Source organism: Prionailurus bengalensis, chromosome B2 (genome assembly GCF_016509475.1).
Source record: "Prionailurus bengalensis isolate Pbe53 chromosome B2, Fcat_Pben_1.1_paternal_pri, whole genome shotgun sequence".
Classification (NCBI taxonomy): domain Eukaryota; kingdom Metazoa; phylum Chordata; class Mammalia; order Carnivora; family Felidae; genus Prionailurus; species Prionailurus bengalensis.
In genome coordinates this window covers 4,252,242-4,272,875 of record NC_057349.1, presented here as the reverse complement: position 1 = coordinate 4,272,875, position 20,634 = coordinate 4,252,242, and the positions used below count along the sequence as shown (strand labels likewise).

General features: G+C 46.4%; 1 protein-coding gene across 1 annotated transcript in view; it reads left to right on the top strand.

Moving 5' to 3' along the window:
- The window catches only part of SCGN (secretagogin, EF-hand calcium binding protein), a 36,195-nt gene extending 18,645 nt beyond the window's left edge, over positions 1–17,550 (top strand). Inside the window, exons 7-11 of the mRNA XM_043590663.1 lie at positions 3,517–3,572; positions 8,125–8,170; positions 8,409–8,468; positions 10,402–10,470; positions 17,155–17,550. Of these exons, the coding sequence (XP_043446598.1) occupies positions 3,517–3,572; positions 8,125–8,170; positions 8,409–8,468; positions 10,402–10,470; positions 17,155–17,283 (360 nt within the window). The 3' untranslated portion in view covers positions 17,284–17,550. The remainder of the gene's footprint in view (positions 1–3,516; positions 3,573–8,124; positions 8,171–8,408; positions 8,469–10,401; positions 10,471–17,154) is intronic.
- Positions 17,551–20,634: the final 3,084 nt, after the last annotated feature.

Below are 20,634 nucleotides of genomic sequence, written 5' to 3'. Positions count from 1 at the left end.
TTAAGCACTCATTTTTTGATCCAAACTGTCCCGTGAAGATAGGCTCGTGATCAATCAAACTCTGAGTGGCCCCTCACTGGTTCTTTCTGCTCTGAGGTGATAGGTAAGTGTTGAGGAATCAGATAAGAGTTTTCACCCAGGGGCGCCTGGGTGGCGCAGTCGGTTAAGCGTCCGACTTCAGCCAGGTCACGATCTCGCGGTCTGTGAGTTCGAGCCCCGCGTCGGGCTCTGGGCTGATGGCTCAGAGCCTGGAGCCTGTTTCCGACTCTGTGTCTCCCTCTCTCTCTGCCCCTCCCCCGTTCATGCTCTGTCTCTCTCTGTCCCAAAAATAAATAAACGTTGAGAAAAAAAAAAAAAAAAAAGAGTTTTCACCCAAAGACCTACTCTGACCAGAAGACTAGAATGAGCGTAATGAGATTATGGCCTATCTATTTCATGTTCCTTCCTGAAATTATAGAGGCAACTTACACTTTTCCAATGAACAGACTTGGGAACTGGACTGTAGTGTTTTTTTTTTTTTAAGACTTTTTACATTTCCCTAGTGATCTGTGGGTGAACTAACTTTCAGAAATTCAATATTCTCAGAAGAGATTTTAGAACCTTAGCCCTGAGTGATCCACCAAGTGTGAAATCACCTTACTGCCGCTGTAATGGCTTTTTATTGAGCGACGGATACAGTCGGAGCAGCCCTGCATGACAGATTTGGTTCCAAGGTTTGGCATTAAACTCCTTCCTTCAGAAATATAACCTGCTAAATGAATTCAAATGGAGCCACACGAGGGCTGGCACCTTTGAAAGCTGTCTGAAGCCCGAACAATGAATGAGTCATGGCAGAGCACCCGATCATAGGAGAAAAGTTGAGGTCTGCAGACCTAATCTTATTCTAACTCCTAATTAACGTTCTGGACAAGGGAGGAAACAGCCTATTAACAAAATCCAATTATGACATCTAATTGAGAGGTTCTGCCAATACCTGGTGGGAGGAAAGATTCGCTATCTGAATAGAATAGCATTAGATAATATTGAGCTTTTAAAAATGTAAGTGAATACATGTGGGAGATGTTAAGCTCACATACCCAATTAGAGCATGGAGCTTGAGCTATTGCAAACCTGCAGATTAAAATCTGCAGACAATGGCAGACAAAGAGACATGAGGTTAAACTTGTGCCATCCTCTACCCTGGTCCCAGCTCCTGTCCTTTGGGATTGGATCCAAGTAGCTGGCTTCCTCCTGTGGTGTAGGCACTCAGCTCTCTGATCCACGCTGATGTGAAACATGTCTGGACCCAGTCTCGAGAGTTCTTTGCTTCTGTGCCCACCCTCCCTCTGCTGGTGACCTCAACCAGCCTCGTGGCTTGAAATACCAGCTAATGGTGATGGCCCTCAATTCATAGCTCTGACTCAGACCACTTCGGAACGTCTCAGGTGAACCACGTGGCCAATTTTCTGATGGGTAGAAGCATAATTTACCACATTGGTGGTCAGTTGTTCGTCAAGCCAGTTTTGAGCAAAAGGTAGGTATTTTCCCCCTTTGAGTAATTTGTACAGCTATGGAGATGGGCCCACATCTTTCAAGGTGAGTTACTACTTGCTTCAAGCTCAACATAATCTAGCTCTCTATTAATAGAACGTCTCGTAATGGTGGTGTCATGGAAAATCATGGCTCAGTCTTTAGCCAAGTGTACTGCCGTCAGACTTTTACTGGATAGAGAATTTATGCTTAAGGGACACAAAGGGATGTGTAATATATCCAAATGTATAAAAATATAACTTGCATTTTAATAGGTTCTGCAACATACACTTTTGGTGCTAAAGTTTTAGAGAAATGGGTTTTCAAATTCATTTCAAATATTAAAACTAAACTGGATTTAGGGAGGGAGGAAAGATGGACTGATATGTTTTTTAATGCAAAAATCGGTTACATATACTCTCAGATTTCTTCACCCCACCTCTCCCCGTGTATAGCCTCTTCTTACAAATACATTTAGAGCTGCTGTACTAAATGTGGCGAAGTCACAAAGTTCACTCACACTAGGACTCAAATAATGCGGTGAAATGTCTCCCCTCCATCTTGATTAACCTAATCCGATCTTCTTGATTTTAACTTTTAATCCTATCTTGTTTAAAACCCCATCTGATCCTATGATTTAAATAGGATCCTCTTTGGATCATGTTAAGTCTTTCTACAAAAGGAAAAGCTGAGCCTCTCAGATTTCTTAGTCACCTTCATCCAACCCGGACTCTTCTGCAAAAATGGCATCAGGTTAGAAAGAATGGCTTTGGGCCCAAGTGGGGGAGGGGAGGAGCTGAGATCCCTGGGCACAAGGCTCTCTGATTCCTCTGGTCCCCGGGCTGGGGCCTCTTGGCCACTCGGTTGCTGCTACCTTGCTGGTATTCACAGTGGAAGTGTGTGATGAACTCATAATCCGTGCTCTTAGCTTTGGCTAGCCCACTGGGAAGTACAGGCTAGTCCAGCAGCCATCCTTTACCTCTTGCTGGATGTGGGCCATTAATCCTCTGCCACATCTGTATCAAAGTCCACATGTTCTTGCCACAGGACAGACCAGTAAGTCGAGAGGCAAGATGGCGGCTGTTGTCTCAAAGCACATGTCCCCTCAGCATGAAATGTGAGCTTCCTTTATGTTAGGAAGAGGGAGAAGGGGAGGAGGTTGGAGTCAAGAGGTGATGGATGTCTGTAGGCATTCAGAAGCCCACAAGGGTCCAAGGAAGGTTGTGAAACTGTTCTGTCCTTGGTCACTTGGCCTTTGTGTACGGGAATCTGGTCATGGCATTCCTATAAATCTTAAACATAGCGTTATTATTTCTTTATGTACTTCCTTCTCCCCTTGGGTGAAGTGGGTTTTGGGTAAAGCATGATTTTTGCACATCTTAGCTGTAACCTGCAGGGCTGAGCAGAGAGGTTTTCTCTCAGAGACAGGTCACAGCAGTGAGGGAAACAGAAGCCACACGGAGTCAGACATGCTAAATGTCTCCCTAATGTACATCCTCTTATCAGCCCATGGCTCTGGGGTCTGCCCCACCCTCTGGTCCAGCATCATCTCATCCCATCACAGTCCACTGGATCTCAACCCAGCATCCAAACGCTTGGGTGTTCAGAGTGTCTCTGGAAAGCCAACCCACAGCAACTCTCTCCACTCAGTGTTGTCCTTCCTTAGCTGGTGCCCTCCTCCCTCCGGGATCCCCCTTCCAGCACATCTGGTCACACATCTGTGCACTTGACTGTCCTGTCTCTGCCTCTCCCTCTCTTCCTTCCTACAACCCTGGAAGCCTGGACAGGCAGACTTTCCCCTAGATCACATCCTCCTCAACTACTTCTGCCTTCAATGGAAAAATGGTATCTCCTCTGTCCTCTGTAGGGAGTACTCTGTGAGACGGCTGTGGCCGGTTTGGACAGCTGTGGGCTCGGAAGGGCAAGATATCAAAGTGCTTCGGGAACTTTCAGAATGGATTCCTGTTACAAGTACTTCTTACAATCGTTTCCCCTTCTGCCTTCCAGATGAAGATCTTTGACAAAAACAAGGATGGCCGCTTGGATCTTAATGACTTGGCAAGGTGAGTGGCGCGGGAATGGAGTCAGACTCGGAAACACCTTCCTAGGGTTCGTGATGACGCATACTTCTCTCTGAAAGGCAGAGGTCAGGTCCTGCCTGAAACCCTGAAGAAGAGTCTCATCTTGCCAAATAAGCAGCAGTGGTTCTGAATCTTCTGGGGTAATAGATCCCTTTGTGAAGGTAATAAAAGCTCTTAGGGCTCCTGGGTGGCTCAGTTGGTTAAGTAGCTAACTTTTGATATTGGCTCAAATCACGATCTTACGGTGTATGAGTTCAAGTCCCATGTTGGGCTCTGAGCTGACAGTGCAGAGCCTGCTTGGGATTCTGTCTCCCTCTCTCCCTGTCCCTCCCCTGCTTGCACACATGAGCTCTCTCTCTCTCTCAAAAATAAATTTAAAAACAGGATAATAAAAGCTCTTCCCCCTCCCCCCAAATGCACAATACACAAGGTTTTCATCAAATTTTATTGATGGGTCATGGGCCAGCCTTGCCTTCCTGGTCCCGCACGAGGACTCCATGAGAAAATACATCTGGGACCCCATTCACTGGCTCTGGGAAGGCTGAGCAGTTAGCTCAGGACAGAGGACAGCTGAACCACACTCCAGCTGTGCTGGCCGGCTTTCCAGCGTGGGTGCAGCCTCCATGGGCACCCAGCACCTGAAGACCAGAGCAGAGGAGGAGGGGGTGCCAGCAGAAGCGGCCCAGTACCTGAGAATTGCTGTCTGTAAGTCCGGGGTTGTACATGATGGGCATGTCAGAATGTTGTCTCAAGGCTAACCGACCCCCAAACAAGCTATGGTTGTCCACAGAACAAAAAAAAAAAAAAAAAGATTTTGAATAGATGGACAGAGTTGAAATCGTTGGATCCAGAATACATCGATATAACCCAGATGAAGGAGCAGTTATGATACCAGGTGCCTCGGGGTGGGGGTGGGGGGTGGTGGATGGAGTTGTAGACTGGACAACGATAGAGGGTTTAGCAGTTATAGGCTGCAAGGCAGAAGCATGTATGGCTGGGAGAGACGAAGTCCAAGGGCTGAGGGTGATTTCAATGACAGAGTAAACTTGGCAAGGTCACAAGCAGATACTAACTTGAGTTCAGAATGACAAAACCCTGTACCAGCTACCGCCTCTCTTGACCAGTCCATCTGTTAGTTCTTGCAGGGGGTCTGCGAAAGGGAACACACCGGGAAGGATCTCTCCTTAGTCATGACCAGGACACTGAGCCCAAAACTCTATACGGTCTTCTATTCCGGACCTCGTAGGAGCTGTGAGACAGCCTTTGTGTCCTCCTCGGCTCCTTACCCCAGAATCGTTATCTTAATTTTGGCCACTTTCGTGGAGAAGAGGCATGGAGACACCAGCCAGACCAGAGCCTCTCCCAAAGGCTGAGGACTGAGGGATATCAGCCCTGTGGCCTTGGCTTTATCCCCGGCGTCCCCCTTACTCCTTGAAGCTACCTTGGCCAAGAGAGGCAAGGCTTCCTCTCAAGTGAGGTCAGTCTAGCTACTCTTGAGAGCTGCGTGCGAGAGCAATCCTAACCGGAAGACCCCAAACATGACAATCTGGGTGAAAACGAGAGCTTTTAATTTCATTGTTCCCTTCACCAAAAGCGCCCACCCACTTTACTCAATGCAGGTCTCAGAGGTGGCGAGTCGAGGAGCCCTGAGCGCCCTCTGCAGGCTGGAGTGTGCCACTACTCTAAAGCTGCTCTCTACCCTATTGGTTATGATACTATTTACTCCCGAAATAAAATCCCCAGAAAATATCAACTACCTCGGCCCGAAATGCTAAAACAATATAATGCGTACACTATAACACAGAAAGGGGAAATAAGGTGAAACACCTAAAAGAAAATAAGGTATATTTCAAGTGTAGGTGGGTAGATAACAACCACACGGCAGGCGTGACAGAGTGGTGGTTGTTTGTAGCTTTTGGTGCAGAAGTAGCAAGAATATGTCAGTTCAGATGTTGACGGATACAAGTATGGCCTTTTGGCGACTCGTGCGTCAGGAACTCAGTTGCTGCTGATACAATGACATAAATAATAAATAAGTCCTGATAGAGTTCCAGATGGGACAAAGTATAGTCAGCCCTCAATTTACCTGACTCAGTATGCTATCTGGATCATTTACACAGTTAGTAAACTATGTATGCCTTGAGAAAAATAGTCTGGATTTTCACGTAAATAGTAATTCCGCTCTAAGTTCAAACGTAATTATAAGCAGGATTGGTACACACATGAATGCTCGTGGACATTCCCGAGTCAGGTGAGATATGGGCTGATTGATTCACCCTTCTGTGGGATTTTCCATGCAATGCAGGGCATCTGGCATCCCTGACCTCCCACTGTGGAGGTCAGAGTCCCTCTGTCACGATCATAACCAGAGCCCTCCCCTGCAGCGAGCCAACCGTCCCCTCCTATGGTCCTACCCAGGAGGCAGGAAGTACGCCTTCGTCCCTTGAATAGCTGCTCTCGTGGCCCGGTGCTACGTATAGAGGAGGATTCGATGGGTAGCTGTGGACTGAAGGGAGGACCAAAGTAGTGCTTAACGGAGATGCGAAGCAACGAAACAGTTGCTGCATTGTTTCAAAACCAACTTGATGAGGGACTCGACAGTGACAACCGGGGTAGGCAAAATACAGACGTCTGTGTCCGAACTCCCAGAACCAGCGAACGTTTGATGTGACGTGGCATGGATGAACCACGGTTGCAGATAGAATTAAAGTTGCTGACTAACAGACCTTACGGGGGTTATTCTGGATTACCCAGGTGGGCCCCCTGTAATAACAAGGGTCCTTTAATTTATACGCGGGACTCTTCTCTCTACTCCCAGCCCTAGAAGGCAGCGCTGTTACTCTACATACGAGCACCTCTCAAGTATATGTCCTCTGACTGGCAGCATAACTTAGGCCGCTTGGTGCCAACCAACAGATGAGAACACGATTCCTTAGAGAGTCCCAGAATATTCTAGCCTCTACTTGGCTCAAATTAATTCTCTCTCCCCTGAGCATCCAGAAGAGCAATATTTTCCAAATTGTTGCAAGATATTTTGTTTCTACCTTTCCCTGTACGGTGAATGCATGATTTTTGAATGCAGCATAAATCCAGAAAAATACCCCAGACCCGTCAGGAATCACACTCTCCTCCCCTCACCTGCCAACCCCCCGTAACCTACTTTGTTTCTATGGATTTGCTTATTCTGAGCATTTCATATACATGGAATCATACAATATGTGGCCTTTCATGTCTGACTGAGGTTCTTTCTTTCTTCATGTGGATTCAAGCAACTGTCTGGATTCTTTTCACTTCAGCTTGAAGAATTCCCTTTAGTATTTCTTATGGGTCACATTTATTGTTGTTAATTGTCCTTTTTGTCCAGTGACTTTTTTGAACTAATCCTGTAAAATCTGTGTCTTTGTTATGTGTGGACACTTAAGTCTCTGCTTGCCTAGCTCACGATTGCACAAAGATTCCTTAGATGTCTCCCACTGTTTTTTGAGGGTCCCTGTGTACAGGTTGGGGCACATCTACACTCAACCAGGCAGCTTACAACTCTGCCTTAGCCTTCACTTCCTGCTTGCATACAGCCTGACGATAAGCCACAGGCGAGAGCTTAGGGCCTTCTCCGGTCTTTCCTGCACAGACACCCAGTCCTGGGCATAGATGTGGCCCCAGGCATGTGTGCAGCTCTCTAGATTCCCAGAAATATGTCAGAACTTGTAGAAGACCCTATGGACATCTCATTCCTCCAGCTTTTCCTTTTAATCTTTTTAGTTAGCCTGTTGTTTACCCAGACTCTTGTCTACCACTGCCGTCAGCTCTGACCTCAAACAATTGCTTCTAATTCACTGCTTTTGACAAATCCTCCCAGGTAAAAGGCTTTTTCACTGGATGAGTTCAAAATTAGGTCAAAGAAGTGCATCTTGCAAGTGGGGTCTTTTCGAGAACATCAGAGAAGTCACATACTGGTAATTCTTTGGAAACCGGGCTTTGAAAGAGCCCCAACTCCGTTCTGCTTGCTTTAGCTGCTGCTAGAATGCTCTTTTTCCCCGGGGCTGTGGGCTCTTCATTTACAGTGGAGTGGAGAAGGGTGGAGGGCTGAAGGAAGTGAAAATGCACAAAATCCACTGTTCTTACCGAGATTTAGCCATTTTTCCAAGATAAACTCTCCTCAGATTTCTACAAGATTTTAAGACCTAGAATTGTGAAAAAGGTATTTTGACTTTTTTGGGGGGGGGGGCAGGCAGTTTTCTCATTGTGGTTATGGAGGAGGGAGTCTTCCTAAGCCCTTACTCTGCCATTGTCCACCAAGACGCCTTCTCAAAAATCTCTCTCTGGTGACTACTAATCCCTGTGAACGTCTCTCCCAGTTAATTTTTTAATTTGTTTTTATAACGTATAAATTCTTATTTTTCAAGCACCTCCCCTATTCTGCAGAATAATCTGGAAATTGCCTGCCCTTTCCTCACCCCAGAGTTATGGATTTGCTTGTAACTGAGAGCAGACAGATCTTCACGCGGACTAATTTCTTTTTTTCTTTTCCATTTAGGATTCTGGCTCTTCAGGAAAACTTCCTTCTCCAATTTAAAATGGATGTAAGTAGTGACATGTTTCTAGGTGGGCTTGTGTCGTCCATGTGAGAGGGAGGGAAGAAAGGAAGGCCTCTGTTTGTCTTACTTTAAGTTATCTAGAGACAAAAAAGGCTTACTGTTGAAATCAAGGGATTAAGGGGTCATTGACTCAAAGTTTATAGAAGTTGCTTATGACCCCAGAAGAATTGTCCAATGGAAGTTTCCTGTTGTCGGACTAACACACCATTTTCTCCACACACAGGCTTGTTCCACTGAGGAAAGAAAGAGGGACTTTGAGAAAATCTTTGCCCACTATGACATTGTAAGTGTGCCCCTTTGTGTTGCACTGGCCCTTTTGAGGTAGCAAGCCTGTCTGGCCCTATATGGGGTCATCCTGTCTGTCCTACCCACCCATCCTACCCATCAGACCTTGAACTTATATGACGAATAGCAGTCCTACATGTATGTCACCCCTCAGCTTCTCTATGCAAACTTCTGAAAACTACATTAAAATGGACAAAAGGAGTATTTATGGTTGAGAAGAGAATAAAATCACTTTTTTTTCCCTCTCTGGATCCAAACTGGGAGAAGGCTTCTCCTTCTTTAATCTCCATCTGGAATAGCATGCTCGAGAACGAAACATAAAGAATCAAGTTCAAAACCACATTTAACCCAAAGAAGTACAGGCAAAGCGAGCCCTGGTTGACATAATCGCTACTTCTCTTGTAGGATTGATTCTGCGGTCCTTCTTTAGAGAAGAAAAAAATAATAATTCTAAAGCACAAAGTGTGACAAAGAGATCACATTTCTTGACAAGGTAGGGTAATGCAAGAAGGAAGAGAAATGAGAACGTTAGGCAAAGTCAAAGGAGACGCCGTCCTGAAACTAAGCAGACTGGACAGCTGTGTGTCACATTCTGAGCAGGAGGGAGCATCACCCAGAAGAGGCAGTGCAGCCAAGTGTTTAAGGGTATGGGCTCTGTGACCATCAGCTGGGTGTGAATCATGGTTTGTTAGCCACGTGACCTTGGGTAGTCTCCTTATCCCCTCCCCACCCCCCCGTGCCTCGTTGCCCTTTTCTGTAAAGTTAGGGTGACGAGGATAATAATACTGCCTACTCCACGGGATTGTTACGAGGATTCAGTGATTTCACATTTGTAAAGCTCTTAGAAGGGTGCCTGGCAGGTAGCTAGTATTTGGTAAATACACCAAGGGAATAGATTTTTTAAATGATATGTTAAAGGTTCAAGGTGAAGCAAACTTGAAAAGAATGGATGGGTTGTCATAACTGGGACTTTAGAGAAGAAATGGAAATATTTTAGTATGTATTATATTTCATAGACCTTTTTATATAGTGAGTAGAAAAACTAAGAGTGTACGTACAGACCAAATAATTTTAGTCTAGTCATTCTTGATTTAAAATATATATTTTGGGGGTGCCTGGGTGGCTCGGTCAGTTGAGCGTCTCTTGATTTTGGGTCAGGTCCTGATCTCTCGGTCGTGGGATTGAGCCCAACGTCAGGCTCCACACTGAACATAGAGCCTACTTGAGATTCTCTCTCTTCCTCTGCCCCTCTCCCCAACTCACGTGCTCACCCTCTCTCTAAGATAGGTTACAAAAATAAAAATAAAAATAAAAAAATAAAATCTACATTTTAATAATCATCAAGCCCTCGCTAAATTATAAAGCAAAATAAAAAAAAATGTCAGCCTATCGAGATGGATATGATGTGAAAATTTAGTCCGAACTGAAGCTTAATATTTGGGAAGCAAATGAAGCGAGTATATATCATGTTAATGCTATTTGCAAGAGCCAAGGACCTCAAAACTACTGCTTCCCATTTGTTTATGTGGGGGTAGTTATTGATAATTATTTTTTTAAAGTTTATTTATTTATTTTGCACATGCGCGCGAGAGAGGGCAAGCGGGGGGAAGTGAGGGAGGAGAGAGTGGGAGAGAGAGAGAATCCCAAGCACCTGATGGGGGGCTTGAACTCACGACCAAGAGATCGTGACCTGAGCCAAAATCAAGTGTCGGATCCTTAACTGACAGAGCTGCCCAGGTACCCCTACAATTCATTCTTTTAATCTCTGTGGAACATTTCACATCCTGCCCAGAGAAACTACTGGAATGTGCCATTTCTGAACCTATTTGCAGTCACAAAAGACTACTGATTTGGACGATTCGCCTCATTTATTCTTTAGCTTTCGGACTTAAGTAAATGATATTGGATTGATTGGATCTTTTATCTTTCAGAGTAAAACTGGAGCTCTGGAAGGCCCGGAAGTGGACGGGTTTGTCAAAGACATGATGGAGCTGGTCCAGGTGATTTCACGAGGCCGTAGAGATCCATCGTGGGTTGGGGTTGCCATGCTGAGGGATTCCACTGTTTATTTTTGAGCATCAGTGGGGCTGACGATTAATGCTAGAGAGAAGATCTAGGGACATAGTCTATTTATCAACTCTGAGCTTCTGTGAGACCTGACAAGTCTCCCTTTCTCTCTTAAGATCATTTGTAACTTCAGTGAAGTAAAACCCCCATAGAAGTTTCTTGTTAACATCACTAAAAAGCCATCCATTTTAGCATGGAAACACGGTGCCAGTGTATACATGACGGCTTTATGCTTTATTACAGAAGGGCTTTTTCCCCTGGACTTGGTTGTCAGAATACCTAAAACCTTTTAATTTAATTTCATGAAATAAATCCCATATTTGGGATTTCTCCCCCCCCCCCCCCCATCTTCCCAGGGCTCTTCTAACGCCCAGCCTAAAATTTTGGCTACTTATCTATCAAGACATTGTCCTGGTTCAGACGGATAGGATTTAGATTATCATCTACATCACAAAGCTGTTTTATGTAGTGTAGACTGTTTAAAACAAGCAATCTCCGTTGAGATCCCTGTGAACTGTATTTGACTGGCTGCCTGATCTAGTTAAGCAGATACTTTGCAGCTCTTCTATGGGACCCTGTAGCCACTGAATTTCACACTCTCCTAGCCTTAGAGATATTTTGAGGTTAATACAGGACACAGTGTTTCTGCCCCGATTGGCCCAGATGGAAGCAATTGTTAACTGGTTTTGGATTCCCAGAACTGTTTAAAAACCTGATTAAAACTGTGGAGTTTCACAGCAGAAAATTTCCTAAAAATTTACCAATTTTTGCATAAACCTCCAGGAAGTCCACGTACTGTGAGGGAGCAGGAGTGAGTGAGATCTTTTTCTGACCTCTAATCAGGATGACAGACGTGTGTTGTTGACCTCCTGAGTCTTGATGTCCCCATCCCGCTTCCCCTTGCCTCTTCCACACTCCCTTCGCGTGCTGGCCCCGCTGGGAGATTCCACGGGCACCTGCCCAGCCAAATGGTGCATGGGTATTGGTGTGTTAGTGCCTTTTACATTGATTGCTAAGGAAAAATCCCACTGTACTTATTACCTCTTTAATGCCAGAATGATTCCTGTAATAGAAACTGAGCAATTATCTATGGGACATTAAAGTCGCACGGCAGTAGGCTTTGCCAAACCGCGGTTTTAATTTGCTTTTGATAGATGCGCGGGTGCTGAGCCTGCTTCTCAGCTACGTGGCCTCCTCTGAGCAGTGAAGCCAGGTCACCTAAGTGCACAGTTCAGGGGCTTCACATGCCTACAGACCCTTGTGACTGTCACGGCGTTTGGCAATGACTTCCAAAGGTTACTGGGAGACACAGAAGTAAAACCTAACCTAGCAACAGAGTAGGGAAGACGTTTTCCCAGAGAAAATCAGAGAAGGGGAAAATCGTAGACCATCCCCAAACATGCATTTGCCTCACTCATTGATAGATTCGGATCACCTCCAGGGGAAACCAGAGGATCCCCATCACTCTTGTCCTTGCCCTTCTATTTCTGGTGCAACAAAACAGTTCCTCTTGTATAAGTACCAGCCAAGTTAAGAGAGTGGGTTTTCAAGGACTGAGTGAGACCATGGTCAGTGGTACAAAAGCAGTTGACAAGGGCTGATTTGTTGAGCTAAAAAGTGGGGACAAAGTAGTTAATTATTAAAGTTCTCCTCTGAAGCCAGATAACTGAGGTACATATCTATATTGGGTCTTTCCCAGTAGAACTTCTGCGTTGCTTAAAAACTATTCACCGTATAATTTGAAGTATGTTGTCAAGGGAGAATCTTTGGATAAATCTGATGTTTCTCATCAAGGACCACAGGACAAGCCAACAAACAATATCTGGAATTTGTTTTAAAAGCAACTATCCGAGCACGCCATGGAGGTCTTGAGCTGGCTCAGGTTCTATGGGTAGAGTCTTGGTCAGGATCGTTGATGTTTGCGATAATGACCCTGACGTAAGCTTATTGCATAGCCTTTCATTCTTGTTTTCTTTCAACCATGTATGATACATATATTGAATTTGTATTAACAAGACTATCTGGTTACCAGAACACCACTTTCCCTGACCTCTGGAAAATGGCGCTCAGGGCTGTCCTCTGTCAGTATGATGAGACGGCAAGGTCCTGGGGGATATGACCCAATAATTTCTGCACAAGATTTCTGAAGAGTCTGTAGGTCCCTCAGCACGGCATGAAAATCAACGGGAGAATCTATACCTTAAGCTAGAAAGTAGAAAGGCAAGACATTCAAGACGCTCAGCTTATTCCAAGGAGTAGAAGCGTGAATGGTAACGTTAGAAGCCACACATACAGGGATGCCAGAGGTGACCAGGAGGTCTGCCTGGAGGGGAGGAGAGGTCCTGCCCTGGGCTCCCCAACGTTCCTTCTTTATCCTGCTAGACACTGCTTCTGTTTTTCTCTGTTGTTGACAAGATGATTAGCAAGGGGGGGACAATACTTAACCCAAGAGATTGAATCTAATAGACGCCCCTCCAAAGAGCTATTAGCCTGTAGCACACATGTTCTCATTTCTTTTCATTCTTTAAATGATAAAAATGATACGGAGAGAAATCTGAAAGTAGAGAAAAGACAAAAGCATGATCTCTACACTTGAGTAGACCTGCCATTAACAGACTTCGTTTCTGGGTATATTCTGCATGGGTTGAGCTCCACGGATAAGCATTTCTCAGTTACAGTCACTGTTTTAGTGTCTGTAGAAGATTTTACCTGTGGTTAGATAGGACTTACCTACACATTCCTCTTTCACTAGTAATTTATTATTTTTTTATTTTTTAAGTATTTCATTTGATTTTTTTTTTTTAAGTAATGTCTACACCCAACATGGGGCTCCTCTTAGGAATTTAGACTGTTTACCCTGTTTGTGACTCAAAGTAAAACTTAGTATTTTGGTAGGTGCATCTTGTCTCGGTTTTAGGCTTTATCTCAGGCGCGGAATCGAGGGATTTGCATGCTTTAAAACTGCTGGCACTCACGGTCACATTAATTAATTAATTAATTAATTAGTTTAATGTTTGTTTATTTTTGAGAGAGAGACAGAGACAGAGTGCGAGCAGGGGAGGGGCAGAGAAAGAGGGAGGCACAGAATCTGAAGCAGGCTCTGAAGCTGTCAGCACAGAGCCCGGTGCGGGGTTCGAAACCACAAACCGTGAGATCATGACCTGAGCCGAAGTCTGATGCTTAACTGACTGAGCCCCCCAGGCGCCCACTACTGTCACATTTTAGAAAGAGCCTTGTGCGTTCATCCATTCCCTTCTTCGTGTCCTTTCTCCCCTCCCACCAGAAAGCCAATGGCTTCATTTTGAGCCAGGCTTTCTATCAAGGAAGAGGGCAGGCAGGAATATGTATGTATTTTTCTCACTGGGATGTTAGTGACTTAACGTGCTGCCATCCCGAGTGACAGACTTCTAAGAAAAGACAACAGGAGGCAAGGGAAAGGCACTGTCATCCCCAACAACCAGTGTTGGGGCTGTGGGACCCGGTGATGTGCTTCCTAAGCTCCTCCCGTCACAGCACGGTCCCCTGTGATCGCCACCCTCCAGGGGACTTCGCACTGTCAGACGGGGCACCTCTGTCTGCCTGCAAAATGACCCTGAAAGAACACCAACCAGTCCCCCCTTTCCATCGTAAAACATGCAATGGCGGGTGATAATTCGAAGACACGTGGGACAGGACTGGTGCTGGAGGTGGCCTTTATTACCGTGACTTCTTCCAGACAATCCGAGCCTGGCTGGCAAGGGCCTGGCCGAGGTCTTAGGCGGTGAGGCCTTGGCCTCTACCCGTCGCCTCGGTGTTTTCAGACAGCAGCACGGCCGATAAACAGAGTGGCGACAGGGAACACGTCATAACTTTGCACGGTTGGAGAGGGAGGCGCTTGCTAATGAAATATTCCGATCGGAAGCTCTATCATAAGCGGTTTCCAATAAGCACTTGCCACGATCAAAGCCATAATTCTGTTAGGGGCCATAGGGGGCGCAGGCCGGGCCTGGCGTCCTGATGCGGACTCCAGCGTGGGGACCGGGGAAGACAGGGTTCGGGCCTCCCCTTTCACTGCTTCAGGAGACACGGGGCGTACAGGGAAGGGAGGGCACACGCGGGAACGGGAAGACGGCATGTGTAGACAGTCCCTCACGGATTCCATGGCTGTAATGGAGCACTTATCACGGGCAGGCACGAGGAGACAGATCCAGCCCTAAAGGTTCCCCTAGGGCCCAGGATTCAAGGGGGACCGATAAGCACTGTTCAGCCAAATACTCCAGATCCGCTCGCACACTTCCCCATGAGGTGGGTACGAAACTAAAAAAACGCATTTTACACGGAGGCTGCGGCAGGGTGTGTGGTAAAGAGGTGAGCTCCGGGACCGCCTGCCGGAGTTCGTATCTGGTTCGGACATGTACCTGCTGTGTGACAGTGGGAAGGTTAGTTAACCTCTCTGTGCGTTAGTTTTCTCATCTGTAAATTACAAGTTGATAGTAGGGGCACCTGGGTGGCTCAGTCCGGCTTCGGCTCAGGTCATGATCTCGCAGTTTATGGGTTCGAGCCCCGCGTCGGGCTCCGTGCTGACCGCTCAGAGCCTGGAGCCTGCTTCGGATTCTGTGTCTCCTTCTCTCTCTGCCTCTCCCCTGCCCACGCTCTGTCTCTGTCTCTCAAAAATAAATAAATGTTAAAAAAATTTTTTTTTTAAAGTTGATAGTAAATACAACCTCATAGGGTTGTTCTGAAGGTTAGAATCATTCTGTGTAGAACCGTTAGACCCCGTGTGCTGGTGACTTATTATTCAAGCTGAGGCCCCCAGTGACTTCAGGTGATTTGTCTTCCGTGATCCAAACATTTTTGAACAGTGGCATCTGGGTCTCCTGACTCCTAGTGAGTTGTCATAACTCAAAGGGTGCCTGGGTGGCTCAGTGGGTTAAGTGACTCGATTTCAGCTCAGCTCATGACCTCACAGTCTTGAGATCAAGCCCCAAAGAGCACAGAGCTCTGCACTAAGCCTGCTTGGGATTCTCTCTCTCTCTCCCTCTCTCTCTGTCCCTCCCCTGCTTGTGCACTCTCTCTCAAAATAAATAAATTAACAACAAAAAAAAGAAAAAACAAAAGCATAACTCAAAAGGTCGAAAGAAACTTCCCTTACCTACACCCACATTCATACCCTCACCCCCAAACACACATTCACACCCTCACAAAATATTTCCACTCCCTTTAAGGAAATAATTCCTTTTGCAGTAAACAAATTAGAAAAAGAGAGCTTAGAATAGCTTGAATGAGGTAAATACATTGGCAAATTAATTCATGCTAATGTGTGAATGACTACCACCTGAGTCTTTTCTCTCTCTCTCTCTTTTTTTGTAAGTTTATTTTGAGAGAGACGGAGCATGAGTGGGAGCGGGCAGAGAGAGAGGAAGAGAGAGGGAGAGAGAGAATCCCAAGCAGATTCTGCGCTGTCAGCACAGAGCCGAACTCATGAACTATGAGATCGTGACCTGAGCCGAAACCAAGAGTTGGCTGCTTGACCGAGTCACCCAGGCGCCCCACACCCAACTTTTTTATAAGCATGGGAATTTGCTAAAAGGATCCTGGGGCAGAGGGCCACTAGTTGGAGATTAATTCATGCTAATGTGTGAATGACTACCACCCAAGTCTTTCTAAGCATGGGAATTTGCTAAGAGGATCCTGGGGCAGGAGAGGGTGAGGATGCAGAAAACCAAAAAGTCCCCACTTTGCATAAGAAAGCAGCTCCCAGTATGGAGCCACGGAGTGTAGCTTGCTTTTTCAGGACTTCTAAGCCATCTCCTGGGCCACACCTCTACCTGCCTGTCACAGACACCCAGGGAAGTATCCCGAGTGAGCCCCAAGGAGAACGTGTTGACAATGTGTTCCATATCAGCCTTTTTTTTTTTTTAACGTTTATTTATTTTTGAGAGACAGAGCTCGAGCAGGGGAGGGGCAGAGAGAGAGGGAGACGCAGAATCCGAAGCGGGCTCCAGGCTCCGAGCTGTCAGCATGGAGCCTGACGCAGGGCTCGAACCCACGAACTGTGAGATCATGACCTGAGCCACCCGGGCGCCCCATGCGGGCCTTTTGAGTTTGAATTTATTTTCCTGTCTGGTGCATATCACAGTGTTTTCTTAGCCCCCAAATACGCCTTGGAATAAATCCTATGTCCGCAGCTCGGTGGCATCCTGTTTTAATCAGTATTTCATTTGTTATAACCCTTTTTAAAATCAGAGGCACAAACTCCTCCCACGGGGAGATAGTGAAATGTGTCTTCTCTCATCATGCGGCAAGACAGCATCCGTGGTGACAACTGTCTGCTCCAAGGCAAAATATCTTTGTCATGGCCTAAATAGGCAGGCTCTCCCTAGAGCCGTAGAGAAGTGATGTGGGGCTGGTTCCCTCGCCCAAATAGCCACGCTGGGAGGTAAACGTGTTGGCGGGACCCTTGACAACACTCGGTGGGCCTACGAGATGGGACCACTCCCACGGCCTGTCTGCACGGAGCCTCCCTAGAAGGCAGGCTGTCCCCTGAGTGTAGTGAGCATGGGGCGGGGAGGGGGCGGCATTCAAGGGTGGGGCCACCGTCAGCCCCTCTCCTGACAGGCTCCCTTTGCTGTCCTCAGCCCAGCATCAGTGGAGCGGACCTCGATAAGTTCCGGGAGATTCTTCTGCGCCACTGTGATGTGAACAAGGATGGAAAAATTCAGAAGTCCGAGCTCGCGTTGTGTCTCGGGCTGAAAATCAACCCATAAGCCCCGGATGCTTTGTCTTTTGCTCTTAGGATGTGTCTGAGCTCCTGCCTGGAAAATTGTATCTGTGCTTTGCTGTTGGGGACACCGGGGCAAGCTTTGTGACAAATGGTGTGGTGTTTTAGGGCAAGAGGGGGGGTCCTGGGGCCTTCTTTCTAAGGCCGTGGTGTTCTCCTGCCTCACTGAGAGCCCCCTGCAGTGTCTGTGTTATTCCCGCCCCCCCCCCCAACCCCAGGCTTTCCTGTCCCCCCAGAGAGTCAGCTAACCACCTGCTGACCCCTGCAGTGTCTGTGTTATTCCTGCCCCCCCCCCCAACCCGGGCTTTCCTGTCCCCCCAGAGAGTCAGCTAACCACCTGCTGAATCCGCTCCTGTGTGGCCTCCCTCAGGCCCCAGGGGCTCAGGGGAGGCGGAGTCCATCCACCTGTGCTCCCCTTGTGGGCTTTCTGAGTGGTGAGTGGCGTCTCTGTTGGTCCTGTGATTTTCTACAAATCAGTTCTGTCGTGGAAATAAACCTGTAGCTGGAAACAAAGATGCACGGGTCATTGTGTTGGCGTGGTGACCTTCGAAATGCTGGACCGGATGGTCCGACAGACCGGTCACGTCTGTAACTTGGGGTGGGTGTGGTGAGGAAGAGAGAGAAGGGCGGGGTCCCAGTGGAGTCTCTGCCAGCTTCCTTCCATAGTCCTCGGATGCCCTGGCGGCTGAGTTTGCATGAACGTAGGAGTGGCCAGTGATCACTTTTTATTCATTGCGTGGAGAAGACCAGAACACTGCACCTGGGCCAGCTTTTGCTCTGAAGCGCTCTGAAATCTTACGTGGGCAGAAGGGAGAAGACCGAAATCTGGAGAAAATGTTCCCAGGTAATGCAAGCCTCTGTTCCCCACCCCGTCCCTTCCCCTTCCAACAGTGTCCTCCAGCGAATCTTTGATCTCCAAGTCCCGCTCTATGCCCCTGAGGGTCTGGGCCCCTCTGCAGGTTGCAGGGCCCCCCTCGGACCCCTTTTCCTTCACTCCTGGGGCTCTGACACACTCCCCATGAGAGGGGGCTGCTTCACCTGGGGCAGGTATGGAGAGCCTCACGTGAGGCAGGCCCCACTTTATTCTCTAAAACATCCCTACCTCATGCCAGATCGTAGAGGAACTTCAAGTTTAATGCTCTAAGTAATTCAGAAAAATTGTAGCGTAGAATGGTGTATTCTGAGCCATTCATAACCCAAGAAATTCCATCATTCTTGGGGTTCCCCTCAATGGCAGGCCCCAGCCCTAACCTGGTTCCTCCCCCTCAGGTATCCCTTCCCTCATACAGATAATATCAACAACTACCACCAAGGGCTTTCTATGTGCCAAGTTCTTCTGGGTGTTTGTTCCGTACTTTAAGTAATTTACTCCTTACCAAAATCCTGGGAGGTAGGTATCATCATGATACCAATCTTAGAGATGAAGAAACCGAGGCAGATAGAAGGTAAGCAACCTGTCCGGGCTCAAGCATCTCGGAAGCGGGGAGTCAGGGAGTTAATTATGGCCGATTTCATGCACCTCGGCCCCTCCCCACATGTTGGGGCTCACTGTGGGATCCACCGCAGCCACTGGTAGGACATCTCTCCAAGTCTATTCTTTTAAGTGTCATTTTTTCAGATCCACCGAGGGCAGCTACTCACCCTGAACACCAACAAGCTTTTAGTCACAGCATATGGCTAAGAATCTACCAGAATCTCCCAGGCTTCCTGCTCAGTCGTAACCTGAGGTTGGTAAAGACCTTTCCAAACATCTAAAGAAAGGGCTGGTGGAGATCTCTGAGTGGAAAGATGGTGGGTTTATTCCACTCAAGGAATGAGTTCACTCAAAAACCTTCTATTAAAGTTAGGGTCTCATATACTGTAATGTAGGTACTGATGGGTTCGTTGGTGGATGGCTGTCTGAATGTGTTTGGGTTACTATAACAAAAGTACCATAGACTGGGTGGTTTAAACAAAAAAAAACATTGATTTCTGACAGTACTACAGGATGGGAAATCCAGGACCAAGGCCCCAGCAGATTTGATGTCTGGCCCACTTCCTGGTTCATAGATGGCTCTCTTTTCACTGTGTCCTCACATGGTGGAGGGGGTGAGGGAGTTCTCTGGGGTCACTTTTATAAGGGCACTAATCCCATTCACGGGGGCTCTGCCCTAGGACTTAATCTCCTCCCAAAGGCCCCACCTCCATATACCAACACCTTGGGGATTAAGTTAATATACGAATTTTGGAGGAACACAAAAATTCAGTCCATAGCCATGGCCAAGGAAGATAAATGGTCTTAGACCTCTGTTGGGAAATCAATGGGAATGGGGTGCTGCGAAGGGGCTGCCAAAGGGCAGAGGTCTCTTCTCAGAGCCATGCTATCTGGATTTAATGAGAGGGGGAAAGGTATGGTAGACAGTGCCCCCTGAGGGCCGTGCTCCTTTCCGAAGATGTTTGTTCATTCATTCCAAATCAAAAACGAAGAAGTAAAAAGTAAAAGATGACAAGCTCTTATAGACAGAAAATCCTAAACACCCACCCCAAAAGTGTTAACACTGAAAACAGAGTCAGTAAAGTTGCAGGATACAAAATCAATACGTGGAAATCAGTTGTGTTTCTATACGCTAATAATGAAATATCTGAAAAAGAAATAAATAAAAGAATCTCATTTACCACAGAGTCAAAAACAATGAAACACTTAGGAATAAAAATTTAACCAAAGAGGTGAAAGATCTATACACTGAAAAGTGTAAGACTGATAAAAGAAATTGAAGAAGACACAAATAAATGGAAAGATATTCAGTGTTCATGGATTAGAATAATATTGTTAAAATGTCCATACTACTCAAGGAAATGTACAGAATCAATGCAATCCTTATCAAAATTCCAATGGCATTTTTCATTGAAATAGCAAAAACAGTGCTAAAAGTCCTATGGAACCACACAAGACCCTAAATAGCTAAAGCAATTAGCTGAGAAAGAACAAAGCCAGAAGCATCACACTTCCTGATTTCAAGCTATACTACAAAGCTACAGTGATCAAAACAGTGTGGAACTGGCATAAAAACAGACACAAAGATTAGCGGAACAGAGCAGAAAGCCTGGCAATAAACCTTTACATACACAGTCAACTAATATTTGATAAGGGAACTAAAAATATTCAACGAGGATAAGACAGTCTCTTCAACAATGGTGTTTGGGAAACTGGATAGGGACACACACTGGCATGAAATCGGATCCTGATCTTACAACACTCACAAAAATTGATTTGAAATGAACTATAGACTTACACATAAGACCTGAAATCATAAAACTGGGAAGACAAAAACAACAAGGAAAAAGCTCCATGCCATTG